General features: G+C 49.7%; 2 protein-coding genes across 3 annotated transcripts; one reads left to right on the forward strand and one right to left on the reverse strand.

Moving 5' to 3' along the window:
- Positions 1 to 267: 267 nt before the first annotated feature.
- Positions 268 to 16,415, forward strand: NUTM1 (NUT midline carcinoma family member 1). 2 transcript variants are annotated; one of them, XM_024232803.2, is made up of 7 exons: positions 268 to 367; positions 6,711 to 7,419; positions 9,453 to 9,581; positions 12,493 to 12,629; positions 13,129 to 13,415; positions 13,704 to 13,820; positions 14,167 to 16,415. In XM_024232803.2, the coding sequence occupies exons 1-7, from the start codon at positions 298 to 300 to the stop codon at positions 16,165 to 16,167; spliced, it is 3,450 nt and encodes a 1,149-aa protein (XP_024088571.2). In that variant the 5' UTR covers positions 268 to 297; the 3' UTR covers positions 16,168 to 16,415. The 2 variants fall into 2 exon arrangements, with proteins under 2 accessions (XP_024088571.2, XP_002825305.4); XM_002825259.6 differs by lacking the exon at positions 268 to 367 and adding an exon at positions 2,524 to 2,703.
- Positions 16,416 to 17,585: 1,170 nt separating this feature from the next.
- LPCAT4 (lysophosphatidylcholine acyltransferase 4) lies at positions 17,586 to 25,855 on the reverse strand. The gene is made up of 14 exons (XM_024232824.3): positions 25,643 to 25,855; positions 24,223 to 24,365; positions 23,672 to 23,892; positions 22,893 to 23,005; positions 22,712 to 22,772; positions 22,359 to 22,417; positions 22,120 to 22,154; positions 21,482 to 21,536; positions 21,273 to 21,355; positions 20,896 to 21,021; positions 20,089 to 20,221; positions 18,800 to 18,898; positions 18,278 to 18,434; positions 17,586 to 17,990 (listed from the first exon to the last, which is right to left on the reverse strand). The coding sequence occupies exons 1-14, from the start codon at positions 25,754 to 25,756 to the stop codon at positions 17,815 to 17,817; spliced, it is 1,575 nt and encodes a 524-aa protein (XP_024088592.1). The 5' UTR covers positions 25,757 to 25,855; the 3' UTR covers positions 17,586 to 17,814.
- Positions 25,856 to 25,860: the final 5 nt, after the last annotated feature.

Consider the following 25,860-nt stretch of genomic DNA (forward strand, 5'->3'; position numbering starts at 1 on the left):
GCGTTAGAGGGGGGTAGGGATGGATGTGGATAGAATATTGACGTATAGAAGCCTGTGTTTGTCTCAAGATACACACCCATTTCAGGAGCAGTGAGTTTTCAGTGCCTGAAGAAACAAGGGCTCCAGGATTCAGAGCCCCTTTACCCTAGGGAAGAAAGAAGAGGTTTTCTTCCCTCCCCTCTTTTACATCCAGTTCCCCTGCTCCATTTCAAAGCGTTGGCGGTAAAGAATGCATGTTGAGTATCAATATTCCGTAAAGCGAAAGAGCGTAAAGTTATTTTATGAAACTGGTGAAGCATGTTTCAGCGGTCGAACCAAGATTTAAACTTAGGTCCCTACCGCAAATTCAGCGCTCTTTCTTATGGTGGTGAGTAGCTAATAATAGCGTAATAAAGTGCACCTTCTAGGAGTTTTTACAATTTTTAAAAGAATATAGAAGTTCTCCTTATAAGACTCTCGTTTAAAGAAATGAAAATGAGAACCAAAATATCATTACAAAGATCATCATTACGCCATTATTTATAATGACAAAAGCATTGGAATATATATTAATTGTGTAACCAGAAAAACCTGCACTTTTTTTTTTAAGAATATGGTTTAGCGGGGCGCGGTGGCTCACGCCTGTAATCCCAACACTGGGAGGCTGAGGCAGGCGGATCACAGGTCAAGAGTTCGAGACTAGTCTGGCGAATCTGGCAAAACCCCGTCTCTACTAAAAATACAAAAAAATTAGCCGGGCGTGGTGGTGGGCGCCTGTAGTCCCAGCTACTTCAGAGGCTGAGGCGGGAGAATCACTTGAGCCGGGGAGGCAGAGGTTGCAGCGAGCTGAGATAGCACCACTGCACTCCAGCCTGGGTGACAAAGTGACAGTCCGCCTCAAAGAAAAAAAAAATATGGTTTGTGGCTGGGCGCGGTGGCTCACGCCTGTAATCCCAGCACTTTGGGAGGCTGAGACAGGTGGATCACAAGGTCAGGAGTTCGAGACCAGCCTGGCCGATATGGTGAAACCCCAAAAAATACAAAAATTAGCGGCGCGTGGTGGCTGGCACCTGTAGTCCCAGCTACTCGGGAGGCTGAGGCAGGAGAATCGCTTGAACCCAGGAGGCGGAGGTTGCAGTGAGCCAAGATCACGCCACTGCACTCCACCCTGGGTGACAGAGCGAGATCCTGTCTCAAAAAAAAAAAAAAGAGAATGTGGTTTGTATTTACTTGTAGTTGCATAAAAAATCTCTGCAAGTATTCACAAGAAACAGATGATACTGGTTTCCTCTGGGATAGAGAACTTAGTTGCAGGAGAAAGGGGTAAGGGGTGGGAGGCTTATTGCTATGTATTTTATTATGCAGTTTGATTTTTGAACCTTGCTCATGTATTACCTGTTAAAAATTTTTTAAAGGCCGGACACGGTGGCTCACGCCTAGTAATCCCAGCACTTTGGGAGGCTGAGGCGGGCGGATCATGAGGTCAGGGGATCGAGACTATCCTGGCTAACACAGTGAAACCCCGTCTCTACTAAAAATACAAAAAATTAGCCGGGCGTGGTGGTGGGTGCCTGTAGTCCCAGCTACTCAGGGGGCTGAGGCAGGAGAATGGCATGAACCCGGAAGGCGGAGCTTGCAGTGAGCAGAGATCACACCACTGCACTACAGCCTGGGTGACGGAGCGAGACTCCGTTTAAAAAAATTTAAATCTAAGTAGTTTATTTTGTTAGAAAGGAAAATGATGATTTCAGCCTTCAGGTCTTATTAATGAAATACTCTTTAGAAAAGAGAAAAGGTATCTCAGAGGAAGCAAGAAAGATGCCATGAACCCCAGGGAAGGCCTTTTGGGGGAAATCCACGTTTGGATGAAGCTGTGGCTGTAGAGGATGGTCTGGGAGTTACTGGCCTGAAATAGTCGCCAGGAACCTTAGCAGATAAATTTTATTTTTAAAATTTAAACCAAAATAATTTAACAAAAAGGACTTTCTACTCTTGAAATTTTAAACTGCATGGCAGCTTTTTTATTCAGTGAGGCTTTTCAGCAAAGGGTAAGGCATCTGTGGAGTACAGAGCCTATGTTAGTAGATTGGACAGCTTTCCAAGGAAATGATGTGCACACAGCAATCGAGCACCTTGGATCATCTGACAATTCTAATTTTAAACTTTAGTTCCCTTGATCCTTAAGTGTATAGACCAATGTACTCTGAATTTAGTTCAGAAAATATAGCCATCATTGAATTAAGTCCGGGGTCTACCATCAACCTGCTGTTAATAGGAAGTCAGTTACAGAATTGGCTGGGATGGAAGGACACAAAATGAGATATGTTGGTGAAGAATCGAAGTATAGTGAACCAAACGGTAAAACTGTAATGTGTTGGGAATCTGAGAAAGAATTTACAAATAGCCCTAAAGAGGTGAACATCAATTGTGTTGCCAAACTGTAGTTTGAAGGGAATTCCTGGTTTTTGCATACTTACTAGAACCCTTCATGGAATATCTGTCCCCACCCTCACCCCACTTTTCCCTCTCCCCTCCCCCACAGCAGAATGCCTTGAGTTCCGTATTCTAGTTCTGTGTGATCTGATCTTTACCTTCCCTTTCTTGGATCCCTGTGCACCTACTGGAGCCAGGTTACTCTGGGTCCTGGACCTGACTGCCTCATTCTGGAGGCTTCCAGACAGCCACGGTTAGTGCCCAAACCTGAGAGGATGGCTTCAGATGGAGGTAAGTCTGCAGGTGGTGAGGAGGATTTCTGGTACCTGCTCATATCCTTTGAGACAAGCTCTTTGGGCTGACCTAAAGGAATGTGAGGTGCTACACCCCATCAAAGGTATCACACTTGGGGAGGCTAGGGAAGGAGATTGTACCATTAAGACTAGGGGCTGGGGAAGGAAGAGGACTTCCTTAAGGGCAGATCAAGGTGTCTCTGAGGACACATGCTGAGTATAGAGAATGGATGGCAATTAGCAACTTGATTCTCTTGAACAGGGGACACTTCAGCATGTGTTTTTGTGGTGGAAGAGAGGATCAGAGGTATGTGTCTTAGGACTGGCACAGAGAGGTTTCAAGGGGGAAGGCCCAAGTTCATCTGTCTTTTTTAGGCAACTGGAGCCTGTTCTAGGATTTTGCCATGCTTGAGCTTATGAGGGGAAGGGGATGTGGAGGATGGAGGATGGAGGATGGGAGGGTAAGGTGGGAAGGACCTTAGTGGGAAAAGATAATCTATAGTTATCTGTTGCAGAGAAATGCCTTCCTGAAAACTAGGCTGGAATGTATTATAAACTGCCTCTGCTCAGGCCGGGCGCGGTGGCTCACGCCTGTAATCCCAGCACTTTGGGAGGCTGAGGCGGGCGGATCACCTGAGGTCGGGAGTTCGAGACCAGCCTGACCAACATGGAGAAACCCCGTCTCTACTAAAAATACAAAAAAAAATTAGCCGGGCGTGGTGGCGCATGCCTGTAATCTCAGCTACTCAGGAGGCTGAGGCAGGAGAATCGCTTGAATCTGGGAGGTGGAGGTTGTGGTGAGCCAAGATCGCACCATTGCACTCCAGCCTGGGCAACAAGAGTGAAACTCAGTCTCAAAAACAAAAAAACAAAACAAAACAAAACACAAAAAACAGAGCAGGGGCTCTGCCTCTGCTCAGAGCCCCACGGCTCCTTCCAGCCCTAGAGGTGGCTTCGCTTTGAGTTCAGGAAGCAGTTTTTCCTGATTCATCTGGGCCAGGGAGGTGGGTCATGACAGCCAGGATGAGAGCTGGGGCTTCACTGAGATGCTGTTAGTTTTTCTTCCTTTTATGGATCTCAGGCCTTCAGGCCCCTTTCATTGTGTTCTGTACTCAGTGGCATACCCTCAGCCCTCTGCTCTGTGGCTGAAATGAGTTTGAATCTGAGTTTGCTCATGTTCCATGGTCAGAATGCAGAAGTTTAGTGTTGTTAGTTTGCCAGTGGAATATTTTTTGTAAGGGAGAGGAGATTTAAGCAGGTTATATTCTACTTTTTTTTTTTTTTTTTTGAGATGGAGTCTCACTGTGTCGCTTACGCTGGAGTGCAGTGGTGTGATGTTAGCTCACTGCACCCTCTGCCTCCAGGGTTCAAGCGATTCTCTTTCCTCAGCCTCCTGAGCAGCTGGGATACAGGCGCCCACCACCACACTCAGCTAATTTTTGTATTTTTAGTAGAGACAGGGTTTCACCATGTTGGCCAGGCTGGTCTCCAACTCCTGACCTCAAGCGCCTGTAATCTCAGCACTTTGGGAGGCTGAGGGAGGTGGATCACTTGAGGTCAGGAGTTCGAGACCAGCCTGGCCAATATGGTGAAACCCCGTCTCTACTAAAAATACAAAAATTAGCTGGTCATGGTGGCGCCCGCCTGTAATCCCAGCTACTCGGGAGGCTGAGGCAGGAGAATCGCTTGAACCTGGGAGGCCGCAGAGATTGCAGTGAGCTGAAATTGTGCCACTGCGTTCCAGCCTAGGTGACAGACTCTGCCTTGGAAAAAAGAAAAAAAAAAAAGTCCTAGTAGACACAGGTTCTGATTAATTAAGTACACATTTGTATACTTATCCTTGGTCTTTTTGACTAGAGTCCACATAGCCCCTCCTCAGCTGGAACTGTGACAATGAAGGACTTCATTGTCCTTTCCTTAGCACCTAGCTCAGTGCCTTGTTCCTAGTGAGCCCTAAATTTCTGATATTAGGAGCTCCAAGTAGAAGGACCACAGATAGTCTGCATCGCCAAACATGTCCACCAGTTACTTAAAGATCTGGAAACTTCTCTCCCCACACCGCCCTCCCCTCACTCATTTCCTTGTCCTTATCTAATCCTCTCTAATTATTCCGGGCTGTTATACAACAACATTTCTGGGAACCAAACATCCAATCCCCGTATCCTCTCCTGGGAACAGTACTTCTGTGACTGGTGGCAGAGGCCACAGAGCAGCTGGGAGAAAGCAGGGTTCAGGTGGTTTGAATCTTTTGTTTGGAATAGGTGAGCATAGGAGATGTACATGTAATGCTGAGTGGAATGTGTTATGGGATATCTGAGCTTCATGGGTCCTAGAGTCACTGCTCCTGCTTATAGATTGAATCTTTCTTCTGTTGTTTTAGGTTAAGAGAGATTTATAAGAAGCAACAGGAAAAGGAAAAGGAGGAAGGAATGAGCCAATAATATTTTTGAAAGTGCCTCCTTCTCAAAGGCCTTGTGGATGCCTTGAGAGGGGCTGGAACTTATCGTGGACTAGTTCCCTTACTGCACTGAGCCTGCTGTGGGCTGTTTTCCCTGCAGATCAGGTGTCAACCCATTTCTGTATCTTAGTAAACAGCCTATGGAGAGGCTGGAGAGGTCTGCCAGCAATTTTCTTAGAGAAGCACTTAGGGGGCCGGGCGCAGTGGCTCACGCCTGTAATCCCATCACTTTAGGAGGCCGAGGCGGGTGGATTACCTGAGGTCAGGTTTTTGAGACCAGCCTGGCCAACATGGCGTAAACCCCATATCTACTAAAAATACAAAAATTGGCCGGATGTGGTGGGTCATGCCTGTAATCCCAGCTACTTGCGGGGCTGAGGCAGGAGAATCACTTGAACCCAGGAGGCGGAGGTTGCAGTGAACTAAGATCGTGCTGCTGCACTCCAGAATGGGCCACAGAGCAAGACTCCATCTAAAAAAAAAGAAAAGCAGCACTGAGAGGCAGTGATGGCTTGGGTTTGTCTCTTCTTGGCAGATAGGGGTCTGTGTGTCTTGTTGAAAAAGAAGCAACTTCTTTAATGTCATCATTCTCAATGAGAAGTAAGATCAAAATCACTTGGGGGACATTTGCAAACTACGCAAGTTCCCCATCCATATCCCCTCTTTCACCTGTTGAGAATCAATGCTTTGCGTCTTCAGGTCTAAAGAAGAACCCAGATGGGGTGTGGTGGCTCACACCTGTTATCTCTGCGCTTTGGAAGGCTGAGGCAGGAGCATCACTTGAGGCCAGGAGTCTGAGCCTAGCCTAGGCAACATAGCGAGACCCCATCTCTACAATTTTTTTTTTTTTTTTTTTTGAGACAGAGTTTTCCTTTGTCACCCAGGCTGGAGTGCAGAGGCGCAATCTCAGCTCACTGCAGCCTCAACTTCTTGGGCTCAAGCGATCCTCCCACCCCAGCCCCCCAAGTAGTTGGGACTACAGGTGCATGCCACCGCACCTGGCTTATTTTTGTATTTTTAGTAGAGACGGGGTTTTGCCATGTTGCCCAGGCTGGTCTCAAACTCCTGGAGTCAAGCAATCCTTCCACCTTGGCCTCCCAAAGTGCTGGGATTACAGACATGAGCCACCATGCCCAGCCTGTACAAAAAAATTTAAAAATTAAGGAGGAATTCGCCTGTAATCCCAGCACTTTGGGAGGCTGAGGCAGGTGGATCACGAGGTCAGGAGATCGAGACCATCCTGGCTAACACGGTGAAACCCCGTCTCTATTAAAAATACAAAAAATTAGCCGGGCGTGGTGGTGGGCGCCTGTAGTCCCAGCCACTCAGGAGGCTGAGGCAGCAGAATGGCGTGAACCCGGAAGGTGGAGATTGCAGTGAGCCGAGATTGTGCCACTGCACTCCAGCCTGGGCTACAGAGCGAGACTCCACCTCAAAAAAAATAAAAAATAAAAATAAAAATAAAAATAAAAAAATGGGGAATTCAGATGGGTAACTTTGGTCTTCTTTTCTCCTACTCCATTTCTTCTTTTTCTTTGTCTCAACAGCATCTGCATTGCCGGGACCAGATATGAGCATGAAACCTAGTGCCGCCCCGTCTCCATCCCCTGCACTTCCCTTTCTCCCACCAACTTCTGGCCCACCAGACCACCCACCCGGGGAGCCACCTCCACAGCCCATCATGCCTTCAGTATTCTCTCCAGACAACCCTCTGATGCGCTCTGCTTTCCCCAGCTCACTGTTGGTGACAGGGGACGGGGGCCCATGCCTCAGTGGGGCTGGGGCTGGCAAGGTCATTGTCAAAGTCAAGACAGAAGGGGGATCAGCTGAGCCCTCTCAAACTCAGAACTTTATCCTTACTCAGACTGCCCTCAATTCGATTGCCCCGGGCACTCCCTGTGGGGGCCTTGAGGGTCCTGCACCTCCATTTGTGACAGCATCTCATGTGAAGACCATTCTGCCCTCTAAGGCTGTTGGTGTCAGCCAGGAGGGCCCTCCAGGCCTTCTGCCTCAGGCTCCACCACCAGTTGCTCAACTGGTCCCCACTGTGCCCCTGGAAAAAGCTTGGCCAGGGCTACATGGGACAACCGGGGAAGGAGGTCCTGCGGCCACTCTATCCAAGCCTTCACTAGGTGACCGCTCCAGAATTTCCAAGGACGTTTATGAGAACTTCCGTCGATGGCAGCATTACAAAGCCTTGGCCCGGAGGCACCTATCCCGGAGTCCTGACACAGAGGCTCTTTCCTGTTTTCTTATGTAAGTGGGGAGATGTGAGATTAATTATTCTAGGGCTTTTAAATAAGGAGGACTTTGGGGTGAACATAGTAGTTTAGGCTACTTAGGAATACTTGAGGGAAGGTCATGAGGGCAATGGAGATGCTCTGAGAACGAAAAACATGTTAATAATAATAATCAGCCTCTTAACCCACTTCCTAGTTTATAACAACCTTTCAGGTGTCTTATCTTAAGTGATCCTCACAACACTGTGAGTTCAGGCAAGCCTTCCTCTGGTAATCTTCATTTACAGATAAAAAGACTGAAACCAAGGACTAGTGATTGGAACTTAGGTCTCTCACTCTAAGTGCCAGGGTCCTCCCCCTGTTCTATTTTACTACCTTTTGACATTGAGTCAGAACTATCCAAACTAGCCAGGATAAGTACTGGACCCTGACTCAGGGCCCTGGGAGGCAGGGGGGACAGTGTGGGGCCAGGCAAAGGACTTTGTGTGTGCTGCTCCCTCTGCTCCCTCCACTCATTTTATTCAGGAGAATTCACTTTGAAATAGGGTGGTGGGTAGAGCTTGCTTAGTGGTCAAGGGCATGGGCTCTACCACTCACTAGATTTGTGATCCTGGGCAGGATATTTAACATCTTTGCCCTCAGTTTTCTTAGTTAAAAAGGGAGATAACTATACCTAATTCACAGAGTTGCTGAGAAGATTAAATGGGTTAATATATGTGAAGTCCTTGGCACAGAGAATGTTTCATTAAATGTCAACTATTTTATTATTATCATAAAAAGGCAATCTAGAAAAGGAAAAGAACTCGGAAAAGGTCAAAACGTCCTTGCTTAAGAGCGAGTGTATGTTTAGCCAAGGAGCCCAGGGTCCTAGGCTGTTTTGTTTACAAAACAGTCATTCCTCAGCTGGGGAATAGTCTTCCCTTCCCACCCAGACCCACTGTCCCTCTCAACTGCCCTGTGCCCTCAGCATTTTGTGTAAGCTGCCATATAACACATACCACATTTTATTGCTTTAAACAAATGTACATGGTGCTCTTCCAGTGGCTGAACTCCTAAAGGAATCTCCCCCTCTACCCCGAACTTGGAGAAAATGAATCAAGATGTTCCCCCAAAGTCTTAGATGTACAACATCTTCCGACTCCCTGCTTTCTCAAGGCAGATCTGAGTTCGCTCTTGGAGCCTAGCAGGCTAAATTTCGAAATCTTGAACCAGTGTGGGCTCTCAAGGTTTGCATGGAATCCATTTGCTTTGGGTCCTGGCCTGCTTGTGCTTCACACTCAGGGGCTCTGGGCAGGGTCTTCCACAAAAGGCAGTCCAGACCACTGCAACATGGGAAGCTCCTCAAATGCTCAGTTGTGGGATCCTGGGGAGCTGCAATTTGGTTATAACGAGCTTCCCCAAGCGATTCTGATGCACAATAATGTCTGAGGACTCCAAGGGAGTCAGAGAGACAAAAATGAAGCCCTTGCTTTAGGCTGGGCTTTTGATTTCTTCTGGATTAGAAAGGGCTCAAGAGCCCTCTAGAAGTAGGGGGTCTAGTATTGGCATTTGACTCTCTGTGGGGGACATCTGGAAACAAAGACTGAAAAACCAATAAATAAAAACACCACATGACCTTTAATTAGAGATTCCTTTGGGTTAGGAAATGCCTTTAAAGAAAAAAATGCAAGAGCCTTTGGACAAGGTTAAACATACTTTATAGCAAATCCCATTCATTTGATAACACGAGTCCTCCCTTTCTAATAATTAATTGAGGATGGCACTGTGAGAATTAGGGGTGGTAGTTGCCATTGATTTTAAAAGGTGGGGAGAAGAATTGTCTGTTTGATTTTATATTAGTTGTAAATTTCAACAGGAAGAGGGGTGAGTATGGTAAATGAATGGATGGGAAGTTGAGCGTCTGTAAGTCTAATCAGAAGTGGGACATGACGGGGCCTGAGGGGCACAATAGATTTGATAAGGGGCAGGGGATGTGTTATTGAGGAAGATGTCAGGGCAGGTGGATGGGAGCACACTTTTAGAATGTGACTGACTCAATGGGGGTTTTAGCCCAGTGCTTCGTTCCCTGGCCCGGCTGAAGCCCACTATGACCCTGGAGGAGGGACTGCCATTGGCTGTGCAGGAGTGGGAGCACACCAGCAACTTTGACCGGATGATCTTTTATGAGATGGCGGAAAGGTGAGTTCGATGAACCTTCATTCTCCTGAGGGAGGCTGTGTGGCTGAGAGCAGTAGGGGCAGCGGAGAGGCTCGTGTGGGGGTGATTATCAAAAGCCATGTTAGGATGGGGCACGGTGGCTCACGCCTGTAATCCCACCACTTTGGGAGGCCGAGGCCAGTGGATCACCTGAGGTCAGGAGTTCGAGAACAGCCTGGCCGACATGGTGAAACCCTGTCTCTACTAAAAAAATAAAATAAAATACAAAAATTAGCCAGGCATGGTGGCACGTGCTTGTAGTCCCAGCTACTTGGGAGGCTGAGGCGGGAGAATCGTTTGAACCTGGGAGGTGGAGGTTGCTGTGAGCCGAGATCATGCCACTGCACTCCAGCATGGGTGACAGAGCAAGACTCCATCTCAAAAAAAAAAAAAAAAAAAAGGATGTTAGGCTGGGTGTGTGCTTGTAGTCCCAGCTACTCCAGAGGCTAAGGTGGGAGGATGGTTTGGGTCCAGTAGTTCAAGACCAGCCTGGACAACATAGCAAGACCTCATCACAAAAAACAAAACAAAACAAAAAAAAACAACAAGAAAGAAAAGAAAAGAAAAAAAGGGAGGGGAGGAGGGGTGTAGACTAGGTTGGCGGTTTCCTGGATCCTTGCTGCTTCCTCCACCACCTTGACTCTTGGGTTTTTCTATCCTATTTCCTCTTGAAAGCTCCCCCCTCACCAGATCCTGAATCTATATAGGAGCCTTGATACTGCAGGTCTTAGGATGGGATTGGACCCCAATAGGTATAGAAATTTCATGCTGAAGGGACCTAGCAATGAGGAGGTATGCTTCTACCAGGCAGGTTCTTTTCTCTTCCCACTGACTTGGTAGCAAGTGGCTATTGATACAGAACTTCAGGACCACTCCTCTATTGGAAATAGTGGCACAGAAAATCCCTTTCCACCTTTATCCCGGGGAGGGGCTGGTTCTGGAAGAGCCGGGGAAAGCCAGTGTCCTGGATGCCCAAAGTTGTCTCCTGGCTCTTATTCTATTTCTCTATAATATCTTTGATTAAAAAAAAAAAAAAAAAAGGCTGGGCGTGGTGGCTCCCACCTGTAATCCCAGCACTTTGGGAGGCTGAGGCAGGCGGGTCACCTGAGGTCGGGAGTTCGAGACCAGCCTGACTAACATGGAGAAACCCCATCTCTACTAAAAATACAAAATTAGCCAGGCATGGTGGCGCATGCCTGTAATCCCAGCTGCTCAGGAGGCTGAGGCAAGAGAATCGCTTGAACCCAGGAGGCAGAGGTTGCAGTGAGCTGAGATTGTGCCATTGCACTCCAGCCTCAGCAACAAGAGCGAAACTCTGTCTCAAAAAAAAGAAAGAAAGAAAGAAAGAAAAAACTCAGAAAAATGAACGAATTTTTCCAAGCTTAGCTTCCACTTACTCCCTCCCAAAACCTTTTGGACCCATGCTTCCTAGACTTACCTTTCCAAGAATCCCATCCCAGTCTCAGGACTCTGGGATCTCACATTGTTTCCTGGTAGGAACTGCCTTGAATTCTTTGTAGTTGTAGGCAGGGGCAAATGAGGTCTTGAGGAGGATGCCACTGTGAGATCCCACCAGGCTGTTGCATAGGCCTGATTAAATTAAACAAGCCTATATTAAGCACTGCTGTATACAATCCATGAAGTTGGGTGAGATAGGTACGGAAAAGAAGTGAGGCCAGGCACATTGGCTCACACCTGTAATCCCAGCATTTTGGGAGGGTGAGGCGGGCGGATCATGAAGTCAGGAGATCGAGACCATCCTGGCTAACACGGTGAAACCCCTTCTCTACTAAAAATACAAAAAAAAAAAAAAAAAAAAAAAAAAAAGCCAGGCGTGGTGGCATGCACCTGTAGTCCCAGCTACTCAGGAGACTGAGGCAGGAGAATCACTTGAACCCGGGAGGCAGAGGTTGCAGTGAGCCGAGATTGGGCCACTGCACTTCATCCTGGGCGACAGAGTGAGACTCTGTCTCAAAAACAAAAACAAAAACAAGTAGTGAAAGCCCTGGCTGTGTCCAAGAGAAGTTTACAAGCTCTAGATCATTCTTAACTTTTTTTTTTGAGACAAAGTCTCACACTGTTGCCTGGGCTGGAGTGCCAACGGCACGATCTCGGCTCACTGTAACCTCTGCCTCCTGGGTACAAGTGATTCTCCTGCCTAAGCCTCCCGAGTAGCTGGGATTACAGGCACCCACCACCACATCAGGCTAATTTTGTGTATTTTTAGTAGAGACGGGGTTTCACTATGTTGGCCAGGCTGGTCTCGAACTCCTGACCTCATGATCCGCCCGCCTCGGCCTCCCAAAGTGCTGGGGTTACAGGCGTGAGCCACTGCGCCTGGCCTCATTCTTTACTTTTTAAAAATTTTCTTGAGGCAGGATCTCACTCTGTTGCCCAGCCTGGAGTGCAGTGGCACTGTCATGGCTCACTGCAGCCTTCACCTCCTGAGCTCAAGCGATCCTCCCACCTCAGCCCCACAATAGCTGTGACTAGATGCGCGTCACCACTCTTGGCTAATTTTTGGCTAATCTTTTGTAGAGATGGGTTTTTGCCATGTTACCCAGGTTGGTCTCAAACTCTTGGGCTCAAGCAATCTGCCCACCTCAGCCTCCCAAAGTGTTGGGTTTATAGGTATGAGCCAACCCACCTGGCCATTCATTTTCTTAAGCTTCCTAAGTAATGACTATAGGGGAAGAACTATGTGCTGAGCTCCTGAAGTTTCCCTGGAAATATGATTAAGCCACCTGTGACCACCCTCCTGGGTGACATGACTTAGGCAGACTTTGCCCACTTCAGAGCACTTCCTTTCTTAGCCATACTTGGCTGTCGTCTGGATTTCTGGTGGGTCTGGTCTCCTTCTTAGCATTGCCTATGCCTTTCTCACCCTCTGCAGGTTCATGGAGTTTGAGGCTGAGGAGATGCAGATTCACAACACACAGCTGATGAATGGGTCTCAGGGCCTGTCTCCTGCAACCCCTTTGAAACTTGATCCTCTAGGGCCCCTGGCCTCTGAGGTTTGCCAGCAGCCAGGTGAGGCTACCCAATTTTGACAGGAGTCGTGGGCCAAAGGCTCAAAGGGGTGCGTACAGAAGCCAGTCACAGATTAGAGAAGGCATGGCCCAGGCTCTGCCACTTTCCCTCTGGAGAGTGGCATTTGATATTCCAAACAGACCACCCCATAGGAGGCTGGGTTCTCAGGTTCCTTTTGCCCTGAACTAGGTATTGATCTTGGTGAAGTAAACTAACTACTCTCACTGAGACTCTAAATTCAGCACATAATACCTCATCTGCCTAAGAAATGGGGGCTGGATCAGGGGGTTTCTTGGAATTTCAGGGATTCCAAAATTCCTCATACAGTGATTCTTAGACCCTCTAGGTCCTAAATCTCCCATGGCTGTGCTTTTTCAGGTTGGCCCAATCCAGCCTGGAACCATTTCAATGTACCCAGATTGCTGACCTTACAGAGCTGGGAGGCAGAAGCTGTAGTTTCTGTGCTACTTCCCATTCTCCTGTCCATCTCTTCCCTTAGTGTACATTCCGAAGAAGGCAGCCTCCAAGACACGGGCCCCCCGCCGGCGTCAGCGTAAGGCCCAGAGACCTCCTGTTCCTGAGGCACCCAAGGAGATCCCACCAGAAGCTGTGAAGGAGTATATTGACATCATGGAATGGCTGGTGGGGACTCACTTGGCCACTGGGGAGTCAGATGGAAAACAAGAGGAAGAAGGGCAGCAGCAGGAGGAGGAAGGGATGTATCCAGATCCAGGTCTCCTGAGCTACATCAATGAGCTGTGTTCTCAGAAGGTCTTTGTCTCCAAGGTGAGCTGGGCCTGCACATCTGGTTTCTAGCAGATCCTTGGGGTGGGTACTCCCGGGAACTAATGATCTGGGGTTTGTCCAATGTAGTAGGAATTAGGTTTTATTCTATAACTGAGTAATGTGTGTGCATGCATCATCATGAGAATGTGTGTAGCCGGTGGTGGTCAGTTTATAATACCGGAGGGGTAAGATGGGACAGTTGGGGAGCTCTTGGTTTCTTCTGTAAAGCCCCTTGTTTCACAGGTTACCTGCTTACAGACTTACATTGCTTTTCCTTCTGTTATCCAGGTGGAGGCTGTCATTCACCCTCAATTTCTGGCAGATCTGCTGTCCCCAGAAAAACAGAGAGATCCCTTGGCCTTAATTGAGGAGCTAGAGCAAGAAGAAGGACTCACTCTTGCCCAGGTAAAACTGGGGTATAGGAAATATGAGAACAAGAAGCTTGCAAGATTTTATCTAACCCTACACTGTCATGGGTGATATGGCTCTAGAAATGAACAGCTTCAGGATTGGGCTTCAGGTACAAAACGAGTAGGTAGAGGGCTATGGAAACACAGGAAATGAGAATGTAAGGGCTCAAAGCAAGGGAATAAGGCACAAGAAGGTGGGAAAGAGCTGCAGTATCTGTCTTTGCTACCATCGCTTAAACTACTTGCTTGCCTTCCTTGCCCTGCCCAAATACCATCTTGTGCCACCCACTCAGCCACCTCTTTCACAACCATGTCTAGAACTATTTGTTCATTTCTTTCAGCTGGTCCAGAAGCGACTCCTGGCCTTGGAAGAGGAAGATGCAGAGGTGCCTCCAAGTTACAGTGGAGCTCAGTTGGACTCAAGTCCTTCTGTTTCTGATGAGGATGAAGATGGCGATGGGCGGCTTCGGCCCTCACCTGGGCTTCAGGGGGCTGGGGGCGCCGTTTGCCTTGGAAAGGTTTCTTCTTCAGGAAAACGGGCAAGAGAAGTGCATGGTGGGCAGGAGCAAGCCCTAGATAGCCCCAGAGGGATGCACAGGGATGGGAACACTCTGCCATCCCCTAGCAGGTGGGACCTGCAGCCAGAACTTGCAGCTCCACAGGGAACTCCAGGACCCTTGGGTGTGGAGAGGAGAGGGTCTGGGAAGGTTATAGACCAGATATCTCTACATCAGGATGGCCATCTAGGAGGCGCTGGGCCTCCTGGGCACTGCCTGGTGGCTGATAGGACTTCAGAGGCTCTGCCCCTTTGTTGGCAGGAAGGCTTCCAGCCTGAGAGCACTCCCAGTTTGGATGCTGGACTTGCAGAGCTGGCTCCTCTGCAAGGACAAGGGTTAGAAAAGAAAGTCCTAGTATTGCAGAAAGGACAACAAACAGGGGGTCATGGAGTGCTTCCTCAAGGGAAGGAGCCTTTAACAGTGCCCCAGGAAGGCTCTTCAGGAGCCATGTGGGGAGATGACAGAGGTACCCCCATGGCTCAGAGTTATGATCAGAATCCTTCCCCTAGAGCAGCTGGGGAGAGGGACGAAGTCTGTCTCAGCCCAGGACTTTGGCTAAGCAGTGAGATGGATGCTGTAGGCTTGGAGCTGCCCGTACAAATAGAGGAGGTCATAGAGAGCTTCCAAGTTGAGGAGTGTGTAACTGAGTATCAGGAAGGCTGCCAGGGACTGGGCTCCAGTGGCAACATTTCCCTAGGTCCTGGAGAAACCATAGTACCTGGGGATACAGAGAGCAGTGTGATTCCCTGTGGAGGCACAGTTGCGGCAGCTGCCCTAGAAAAGAGAAACTACTGCAGCTTGCCAGGACCTTTGAGGGCCAACAGCCCAACCTTGAGGTCCAAAGAAAATCAAGAACAGAGCCGTGAAACCGTAGGGGATCCCAGTGATCTGTGGGCAGAAGGTTGCTTCCCATTGCTGGAAAGTGGTAGTTCCACACTGGGGTCTTCCAAAGAAACCCTTCCGCCCACATGCCAAGGCAATCTCCTTATCATGGGGACCGAGGATGCCTCCTCCTTGCCTGAAGCCAGCCAAGAGGCAGGGAGCAGAGGCAATTCCTTTTCTCCTCTGTTGGAAACCATAGAACCGGTCAACATACTAGATGTTAAAGATGACTGTGGCCTCCAACTAAGGGTCAGCGAGGACACCTGCCCACTGAATGTTCATTCTTATGACCCCCAAGGAGAAGGCAGGGTGGATCCTGATCTGTCCAAGCCTAAAAACCTTGCTCCTTTACAAGAGAGTCAGGAGTCTTACACAACTGGGACTCCCAAAGCAACATCTTCTCACCAGGGCCTTGGAAGCACTTTGCCTAGATGGGGAACCAGGGATGCCATAGTTCCGAGAGAAACTTCTGTTAGTAAAACACGCAGGTCAGCAGACAGGGCCAAAGGAAAGGAGAAAAAGAAGAAGGAAGCAGAGGAAGAGGATGAGGAACTCTCCAACTTTGCTTACCTCTTGGCCTCTAAACTTAGCCTCTCACCAAGGGGGCATCCTCTCAGTCCTCACCATGCCTCAGGAGGTCAGGGCAGCCAGAGAGCATCCCACCTGCTCCCTGCTGGGGCAAAAGGCCCCAGCAAACTTCCATATCCTGTTGCCAAGTCTGGGAAGCGAGCTCTAGCTGGAGGTCCAGCCCCTACTGAAAAGAGACCCCACTCAGGAGCTCAACTTGGGGTCCCCAGGGAGAATCCCCTAGCTCTGGGAGTAGTTCGACCGTCACAGTCTCGTAAAAGGCGGTGTGACAGTTTTGTCACGGGCAGAAGGAAGAAACGACGTCGTAGCCAGTAGGGAGAAGCCAGACCATCTGACCCCACTTGCCAGTCCCTAAAAGGTGGGTGCCCCAGAGTAGATTCCACCCCTGCTGCCCACCAATGGAGAATCCCAATGTTGAATCTCATCCCAATGTTGTTTTGTTGTTCTGCAAAAGTGGCAAGCGTGGAGAGAGAGGTCAGACTGGCTAGGCTGCAGGGGGAATTACCTTTGGAAGGAGCTATATAGAAAAAAAAATGAATAAAGTGTTTTTGTTGGAAAATGCTCTCAGAGTGCCCTTTTTCTGTACTCGTGTCTTTGCTGCTAGATAGGGTAAGATGCTATGAAGAAAGGCTGTAGGGGTAGTCTTAGATTCTACAAATCCATAAATCTTACCTTGTCTCCAGCCTTATCTTGGCTCCCTGCAGCCTCCTCCTGGCAACAGACTGGCTCTCAGGCTGTGATAAGTCTCCAAACTGAGGAATCTCCAATGATCACTTTATACATCCCCTCTTCACAAGCCTGGACTTGGTGTCAGGAAGGCTTAGCTGGGCATCTTATAATTATCTGCCTCCCTTTAAGTCTATAGATAGAAAGATGCTTTTCTACCTGTTAGATCTCTGAGATAGAGATCTAATTTTCTTTCTTCTTTTTTTGAGACAGGGTCTTGTTCTGTAGCCTAAGCTACAGAGTGCAGTAGCGTAACGATGGCTCATTGCAGTCTCAACCTCCTGGGCTTAGACAATCCTCCCAGCTTAGCCTCCTAAGTAGCTGGGACTACAGGTGTGCACCAGCATGTCCAGCTAATTTTTCTATTTTTTTTTTTTTGTAGAGGCAGGGTTTCACCATGGCATCCAGGCTGGTCTTGAACTCCTGGACTCAAGCCATCTGCCTGCCCCAACCTCCCCAAGTGCTGAGATTACAGGCATGAGCTACCATGCCCAGCCTAATTTTCTAATTGTCCATAATTGTGTCTCTAGGGGGCCTTGTTTTCTTCCTTGAAAAGAGGCTGAACAGAAAGGACTTCAGTGTCCTTAACTCATCTTGTGTCAGAGAAACCCTCCTGTGTGGCTGGTCTGACCTGCAGGGAAGAGGCTGGTTCCTAACTGACACAGCTCCTTGCTTCCACTAGGGGCGATGGAATCAAGTCTCAGTAGGACTATTAAATATGGAATGGTAGCAAGCTATTTTTTAATCTTTAATGAGGACAGAGCAAGAGGGAATGGGCTGAAAAGAGGTTCACAAGGAAGTCTGTTAAAATGTACATATAGGAGACGACAGCAGGAGGGAGGATATGGAACTTCAGTATGATTTCTGTGCAGGAAAGAGCTCTGTCCAAAGAGGAAGATTCATCCAGCTATGGCCAAGAGGACAAACCTTGGAAACATTTGGGATTTTCCAATGGGCGTCCTACAAGCATTCATCCCTTTCCTTCCCAAGTAATGGTAACATCAATGTGACTGGACTTCATTTTTTTTAATAGATATAGATATAGATTTATATTTATATATAAAATAGTTTTTTACAAAAAAAAAAAAAAAACAACCAAACAAAAAATTAAAATCAACCTGAAAAAAAAAAACCAAACAACAATAACAAAATTCAAACAGGAACAGAGATGGGGCTGAGGCATAGGGGAGGCCCCTAGCGCCACCCTGAGGAGGAGGGGGCGAGAGGCTGAGGCACTCAGTCTCCCTTCTGCTTGGGTGCTTGCATAGTCCCATTGGCCAGAGCAGTGGGGCTGCCTGGGGATGAGGCATTTGGTGTCTGGGAGGTGCCTCGAGAGGTGTGTGGGGGGCGCAGGTAGGTGCTGAAGAGTTTCCCATAGAGTGGGTCATGGAGGGAGAAGTTCTGGAACTGACCTGGACAAATAAGAGATGGGGAAAAGTGAAAAGATCTAAGAACGAGAAGAGAATCTCCCTGCTTTTTTCTCAGAACTAAAACATCTTGTCCCTCTACTCTGTTTAACTTCTCAAATCCAGGTTTAGGTCCTCTCTTCCTTTCTAGCCTGTTCCTTCCAGCCTCACTTCTCATAGGTTCTGATCTCCAGCACTGGCCACTAACCCTTGTTCCCTCCCAGCCCAGTGCTTTCCTGGATGCTGATGGTGCCCCAAGTGCCCGTGTGGGGCTGAGAAGGCAAGTGACTCACAGAGGGAGAGGCCTTGGCTGGTTCCTGCCTGGCACAGCTCAGCATGCAAAGCTGTGGCAGCAGGGCGGGGTGAACCCAGCAGCAGGTGCAGGATGGTGCTGAAGCCGTCTTTGTACAGCAGGCGGTTGGGCCCCTCTGCTTGCTCTTCAGCAAAGAGCTTGGGAGAGAAAGGGATGCGAGTCAAGTTCTCTCCTCATGCCACGGCCTCACCCTGCCCCACAGACTGGCCTGACAGGCTCCTCCTCTTCCAAAAGGGTGGTGCACAAGCCTTCCCTGACCCTGCAGTGCCCTTTCTGCAGAACTGTAGACTTTATAGCTTTTTCCTTCTTCTTCCTTCTTCTTGTTCCCAGCTAGGTCTCAACATAGAGGCTGGGGGTCTGCGGTTTTAGGCACTGTGGCACTAGGTTGGATACCAAGTGCCTAATATCTAGAAGCTACTGGAAACAGCATACCAAAATAGGCCTCCTGGAGTGGGGTGAGCATAGCCACTAAACACCCCCCACCACCACCACCCCCCATTACCTCAAAGGCCAGACGAGTCAGCTCTTCCAGGCTCCTGCCCCCATCCAGAGCTGCTAGTGCAAGGGCCACATCTCGGAAGTCCACCAAACCCTTGGTATCCTAGTGTGAAAAAGAAACCAGGGCAATGCAGGGACCCTGCACCTCCCTTCCTGCTCTTTGGATTTTGACTCCTCCCTCTTCTCAGCAAATAATGGGGGTGATCCCTGTGACTGCTCCCCTCAGAACTGTGAGCCCCAAACTCTTTAGGATCCCTGGAATTTCTCTCAGGTCATAGGCTTTCTCAAGCTATACCAGGTCACCTGGTGACAAACCCCTCCTATAAAGGGATCTCCTAGGAATGTAAGGGAATCCCTCAGGAATGCTGAAGCTACCATGAAGTTTCTGACATGCCAGCGGAGGGCAGTCCTGGTCCCCAGGCTAGACAAACTGGTTCTCTCTGACTCAGCCTATGTAGAAGAACTGGTCCAACAGATTGAAAGGGGGATACAGGCATAATTTCTTATGAAAAACACAAGGAGGATGCCTGCTGTACCAGCTCCATGGGAGACCATGGCATTTGAATTTTTGTTTCTCCTCTGCTACAGGCCAAGTGGGGGAAGCTCTTTTCAGGGACAGTCCACCTCAATCTAAGGAATCTAGACACCTGGTCACTCTGTCCCTTCAGAGGATGTTGAGGGTCACATTCTGCATCTCAGATCAAAAAGCTCCTTGGGACCACTGTTGGTTGTTCATAAGCATTAAGAATCTTTTAGGACTTCTGTAAGTTGACCAGGGAACTTGGTTAAATCTTGAGAAATACATGGCTTGCTAAAAATCTTGAGAAAATTCCTCTAGAGAAGCTATAGGATATTTAAAATAATCTGCCCAAGTCCTACAGATATATCTGGGTCTCAAGCTCTCAACCACCCAACTGTCCGGTGTTGTTTCTTCTACATGTCATCTTCCAACGTAACCTTCATGACTCTCCTTCAAAGACCCTCACCCAGCGCCCCACAAGGTCTTATGATTCCCCACCTTTGCCACTCTCTAAAGTGGTTTCAGAAATTTATAGTCCTCACTGATTATTTCTCCCTTGTTCCTCCTCATGATGATAACATTGCTCTTCAATGCACTGGATGCTTGATTAAAAAATGAATCTTCAGTGGATCTCAGGGGATGGCCATCTAACAACAGCTATGAGAACATCCACTGAGGACTCCAAACTGTGAGTGACTGATACGGTCACTAGGAACATGTCAGCCTGGAGGGAAGCCTGGGTTCTGCTCTGCTCTTTGTTCCAGCTCCTTTACCTGCTGGAAGTAGCCAAAGGCACCAGCCACCGTCTGAGGATCAGAGAGCTGTAGCTGCCTGGCAAACTCTTCCTGGCTGATCATTCGACTCCGGCCTGGCTCTGCCCCAGCGTCCACATAGCCAGGGGACAGCCTACAATGGAATTGTTGAAGGCAGAGAGCTGTCTCAGTTTCCTTCTGGACACACCATCAGCAGGACTTCAGCCCCAGTACCAAGAGTTCTACCAGTACAGGTTTAGCTGCTGTTTTTCTAAGATGTACTGACTCACAGTCCCTTGAGAGCACTTCTTACTTTTTCTTTTCTTTTCCTTTTTTTTTTTTTTTTTTTTGACGGAGTCTTGCTCTGTCACCCAGGCTGGAGTGCAGTGGCACGATCTTGGCTCACTGCAACCTCCACCTCCCAGGTTCAAGCAATTCTTCTGCCTCAGCCTCCCAAGTAGCTGGGATTACAGGCATGCACCACCAAACCCGGCGAATTTTGTATTTTTAGCAGAGATGGGGTTTTGCCATGTTGGTCAGGCTGGTCTTGAACTCCTGACCTCAGGTGATCCACCCGCCTCGGCCTCCCAAAGTGCTGGGATTACAGGTGTGAGCCACCGCGCCCGGCCCCTTCTTACTTTTTTCACCTGCTTTATTACATATCCTTCCATTTATTCCCCGCTTCCTTTTATTTACTCCATTGTCTTTCTTCCCAGTTTTTTTCATTTTTAAGATTTTCCTTCTTCCTTCTCATTTCTCCCCTTCTTATTCTCTCTCTCTCTCTGTCTCTGGGACACTGCTCACACACTCATTTTCAAGACCACTTACCCAGCCTTCCGAAGCACTTTTCCCAGTTCCCACAGCTGTGGCTCCAACGCCACCTTCAGCCGGCCCACCACAATCACAGGTAAGCTCCCTACAAACTCACATTCAGTGGCTGGAATGCCCAGAGCCCTACAGGATGAAGAGGGATGGGATGGAGGGGAAGGAAGCAGAAGAAACTTCTGAGGGTTGGTTCCCGACCCTGGCCCGCTGACTGGAGTAGATCAAGCCCCTTTAAATCTCCCCGCCTCTGTCTCAGCTGTTCAAGAGCCCTTCCCACCGCCTGCTCCTCTATCTTTGCCTGAAAACCTCGCCCCCTCCACGCCCCTGTGGTTCCTTTGCCCTGTGCAACTGCTCCAGGAAATAGTTTGTGGGGCACTCACTGTGCCATGACCCTCTGAACATTGTTGGCATAGAGGGTGGGGTCCCTGCTCTCCTCAGGGCTGGGGTGATACACAGGAAGGAACTGAAACACAGACATACACAATTCTTATCAGAACCTCAAAGTGAGGTATGACCATTCCCACCCTCTTTTCCCAAGGTTTCAGGAGTCTGAGATGTACTTCTCCCGCCGCACCCACGGGAGCCATACCTCCACATCCACAATGCTGCAGGGCTGAGAGGCTGTGAGCCAGAGGACTTTGAGTCTAAGAGAAGAGAGATTTCGATACTCACCAATCTCTTAACTATGGGATCCTTCCCCGGCTCCCACACCCCACTCCCCTTCCCCAACCCAGGTGGGGAGTGGAAAAGTTCTGCCCATTGATATAGGGACAGACTCCTAGCCATGCAGTCAGGTGGGTGAATATGCAGTTGGGAGACACAGGGAAGGGCTAGAAACGTGGTAGGGAAAGAGAGCAGAGCTGCACGGATATGCCAGAGGAAGAACGGTAGGCAAGAGGAGGTTTGAGTAATGGAAGAAAAAGGCAAGAGGCATGCCTGATGGTGATGGTTCTCAGGAAGGGATAATTGAGGGAGAAAATCACAGAACCACGGGAAAATAAATGCATAGAGGCCATAATCACAGCAGGAACAGTTTAGGTGGGATAGCTAATCTAAGCACAGCCAGACTATATGGGGACATCATAGGGAAAGTGGTGTCTCCTCTAGAGTTCTCTCAGTCCTCAGATGAAGAAGGGCCATTCACCTTGTCTAGAGATTGGAACACGGGCCAGGAATTCTCTGATGGACCCTGCTCCCCACCCTCACCCCAGGAATACCAGAACTCACACTCCAGGACCCCTCCATGCCCAGCTGGTGGTGTCCTATGGGAGAAACACAGGCGAGGGCATAAAAGCATTACTTTTTCCCCCTGGAACTGGCCAATCACTTTTTAACAGAGGGCCTGATCCCACCTCTGGTCACACCCCCCAATGCACATCTCATCATAGCACCAACAGTTTTCACTTATTTCCATTTGGGGTGGATTTGTGCTTCCCCTTTCCACTCTTTCTTGGACTAAGACTCACCAGACTGTTGGGGTAGCGGATGAGGACAGGCTGCACAGGCACCCCTGCGATGAAGGCTCCTAAATCCCGTTTCCACCCCCCACCCCCACAAGGCAGAGGTTAGTACACAGAAGTAGCTAGAGGGCATGAGGTATGGCGGTCTGGGACAGTTCTCAAATGAGATATGGCTTTGCTCCACTCATTGACAATTTTCCCTCTGACTCCTCGACTTGTCAGCCTTAGCTAGGAGGTTTCTGGTCTCCCTTCCTCTCCCATCCCTCCCACCCTTCTACTTCTTGGGTTATTTCAGAGTCCCTCCGCAAATCTGGAACTTCTTTTTCCTACAGCCCACCACCCACTATCATTTTATTCACCTGGTTTGAACTTAAGCAGAGCCTTCTTGTTGGAACAGGTGCCCTCAGGAAAGAATAGCACCTGGGGGAAAAAAAAGCAGAATGAGGTGAAGAAGGCTGAAGAAGGCTGTGGAGAGAGGAAAGGGAAGCCTCTTCAGGATCACATGGAAAGTGAGAAGATGGTCTTGAGACCCTTACCCACCTGCGGCCACTTGCCTCCTGAGGTGGCCCGCCTTCGGACCTCCTCCACCACTCTGCGTCGAGAAGCTGGGTCATGCCGGGATACTAGGATGGCTTGGTTGAATCGAAGAAGGGCTGGGGTTGGGAAGGATACAAAGAGGAATCACTTCATTCCTACCCAGGGGCAGTAACATCTGCAGCCTCCACTTCCTCAACAGCATGAGAAGTTTCTGTTACCTCTTTTGTTGTTGTTGTTGTTTGAGACAGAGTTTCGCTTTTGTTGCCCAGGCTGGAGTGCAATGGCTCGATCTCAGCTCACCGCAACCTCCACCTCCTGGGTTCAAGTGATTCTCCTGCCTCAGCCTCCTGAGTAGCTGGGATTACAAGCATGGGCCACCACGCCTGGCTAATTTTTTTGTATTTTTAGTAGAGACAGGGTTTCTCCATGTTGGTCAGGCTGGTCTCGAACTCCCGACCTCAGGTGATCTGCCCGCCTTGGCCTCCCAACGTGCTGGGATTATAGGCGTGAGCCACCGTGCCTGGCCTGTTATCTCTTTGCCCTGGGACAATCCCTTTATAGTAGTTGTCCTTTTAGAGAACTGACCAGAACTCCCTCTAACACCTTCTCTCTGTCCCAGCCCTCAGAATCTAAGACTGGTTGACGAATGGTGTTAATTTATATTTCTCTTGCCAACAGTCCCTCCCCACTTTGAGGCCAGTTCTTCTCTCCAGTGTCTCCATTCCTGACTTTTTTTGCCCAGAGTTGTCACCCTGCCCTTCACCCCCTTTGAACTCTCTCACCTCCAATGACAGGAACGGAAAGGTTCTCAGCTCGGGACACAACTTTGGGCAGGTCACAGGGCAGCAGAACAATGGGGTCAAAGAAAGTGGAGTGTGGGGCAGCAACAAGGACAGGGGCTTGAAGGCGAGAGGCTCGCTGGCCACGAACGCGAATCCGGAGGAAGCCCAGCAGGAAAAACAGCAGGCGGCTCAGGCCTAGCACCCCGTTGTGGCACACAGTCCTGCCAGGGCAAGGCTGGGTATCAGCGGAAGCAGTGGTTCTAACCCTCACCCGCCGCCAGGTTCAGACACCGGGAAAGTAGGGCACCCCTCTTTTACCCTTAAATAGGATGTGACCAAGGGGCCAAGGTCTCTGGCCACTTTGGGACCTATCAGGGCACATTACTTGGAGGTGAGGTCTGGGAACCACGTCTGAGCTTGGCTGACTCATCTCATCTACCCAAGCTAGACAGAGTAGTTTCAGAAAGCTCTCTTTTCTTCTTCTCAAAGAGGGAGCCGAATAGATGGCAGGGAAGAGAAGTAGGGTCTCTGGGGGCTGATCCCTCACTTACTTCCTCCATCCTGTAATTGGCTCCTGAAGCTGCTCCTCACTAAGACCGGCCACTTGCAGCCAGGCAAAGGGCCAGAGGAGAAAGAGGACGATAAAGGCCAGAAGCACTCGGATGGGGGCCAGCAATGCCCCCAGGAGGCAGAACTGCAAAGGGTGGGAGAGAATGCCACTTTAGAGCTTGGATATGCTCCCTCCTCAGCATCCCTCTCCCACAAAGCATAGACCCAGGAGCAGACAGCCATCATCCCTTGCATGTGACAGGTGGTGTGGGAACAGGAGAGGGGACTGGGACCCAAGGTGGGATGAAGATACCAACGAGGGCAAGAGGATAAAAGATTAATGGCATCAAGGGCCTTATTTTCCTGTCTTTCAGTTGGTCCCTACCCCATTTATAAAACCGAAAGTCATAAAAAGCATCTAGCACTTAGAGGATTTAATAAGAATGCAAGCGAAAGTGCAGGGCGCTGTGCTTGATGTACAGTAGGTTAGAGATAGGTCCTCCTCCCCCACATCTTATTCCATAAATAGCTCCTATGCCCAACAGAAACCAGGTGCACAGATCTTTCCACTTTGGGCCTAGGAGGCAGAGGGTTGTAAACAGCGAGAGGTCCAGTTTTCAGGCCCGAGGTCAGTTTCTAACACTGCTCAACAGCAATCTTATAGTACTGGGGGATATGGGAGACAAGAGCTCGGCCCCACTCCGCATGGGAGAGAGGCTGCCAGGAGCCAGGGTGACTCCATAGGCTGCCTTGGGGAAGAAGCAGGTAAGCAAACCTAGCCCCTGGAGCCTGCCTCCGGGGAGGTGATGACAGCAGAAACCTTGGACACTCCCTCCCCACACCACCTCCCAGTTCCCCTAGGCTGGCGCGGCCCTCCACTTCCTGTAGCCAACCTCCCTCTCAGCCTCCCTGCCCCCACCGGGAGGTGCTGCAGTGCGGGGTGGAGGGGGGTTGGAGGGAGTGGGAAGAGGGAGTGTAGGAAGGGCACAGGGTCGCAGGCTCCCGGCCCAGAAACGTCTTCCCTCTAAGTCATGCCTCGGAGGAATACTCGGCACGCCCCCGCCCCCACCCCCGGCTTCCCGTAGCCTCTAACTCCATCCTAGCCATCAGGCTCTGCAGAATGTAATTCGCATTCCCCAGCGTCCTTCATCTCTCCAACCAGGGTCCCCTGCAGCCCTCCATCCCCACCTACTCAGTTCTTCCACACCTTCGAGCTTGTCTATCGCCCAAGCCCGCAGCGTCCTTTCCAGGACTCCTTGCCCACCCGCGGCCGCCCCCACGTGCGCACCCCCGGACTCCCGCTCCGCAAGCCTCTCAGCCATCTCCTTCTCATGGATCCCCAAGCCCACCTTTGCCAGGGCTCAAATGGCCCCATTTTCCTATCCCCACGGGTCCTTCCGACGCCCGCTCCCCACACATTACCTTAACCCTCTGGAGGCGAGAGAGATGTAACTCATGCACGAAGGGGTTGGGGGATGCTGGGGGTCCGGGGGTGGGATCGAGGGGGGCCCAGTCCCCCGGACTTCCCTGGCTCATGGCGGGAGAAGATGGGAGGGAGGGCACCCCGGCCCCGGCCCCGGCCACCACTCTGCAGAGCAGCTGCTGCTGCAGCGGCGGCGGCGGCGGCGGCGCTCTGGCCC

Source organism: Pongo abelii, chromosome 16, assembly GCF_028885655.2.
Source record: "Pongo abelii isolate AG06213 chromosome 16, NHGRI_mPonAbe1-v2.0_pri, whole genome shotgun sequence".
Taxonomy (NCBI): domain Eukaryota; kingdom Metazoa; phylum Chordata; class Mammalia; order Primates; family Hominidae; genus Pongo; species Pongo abelii.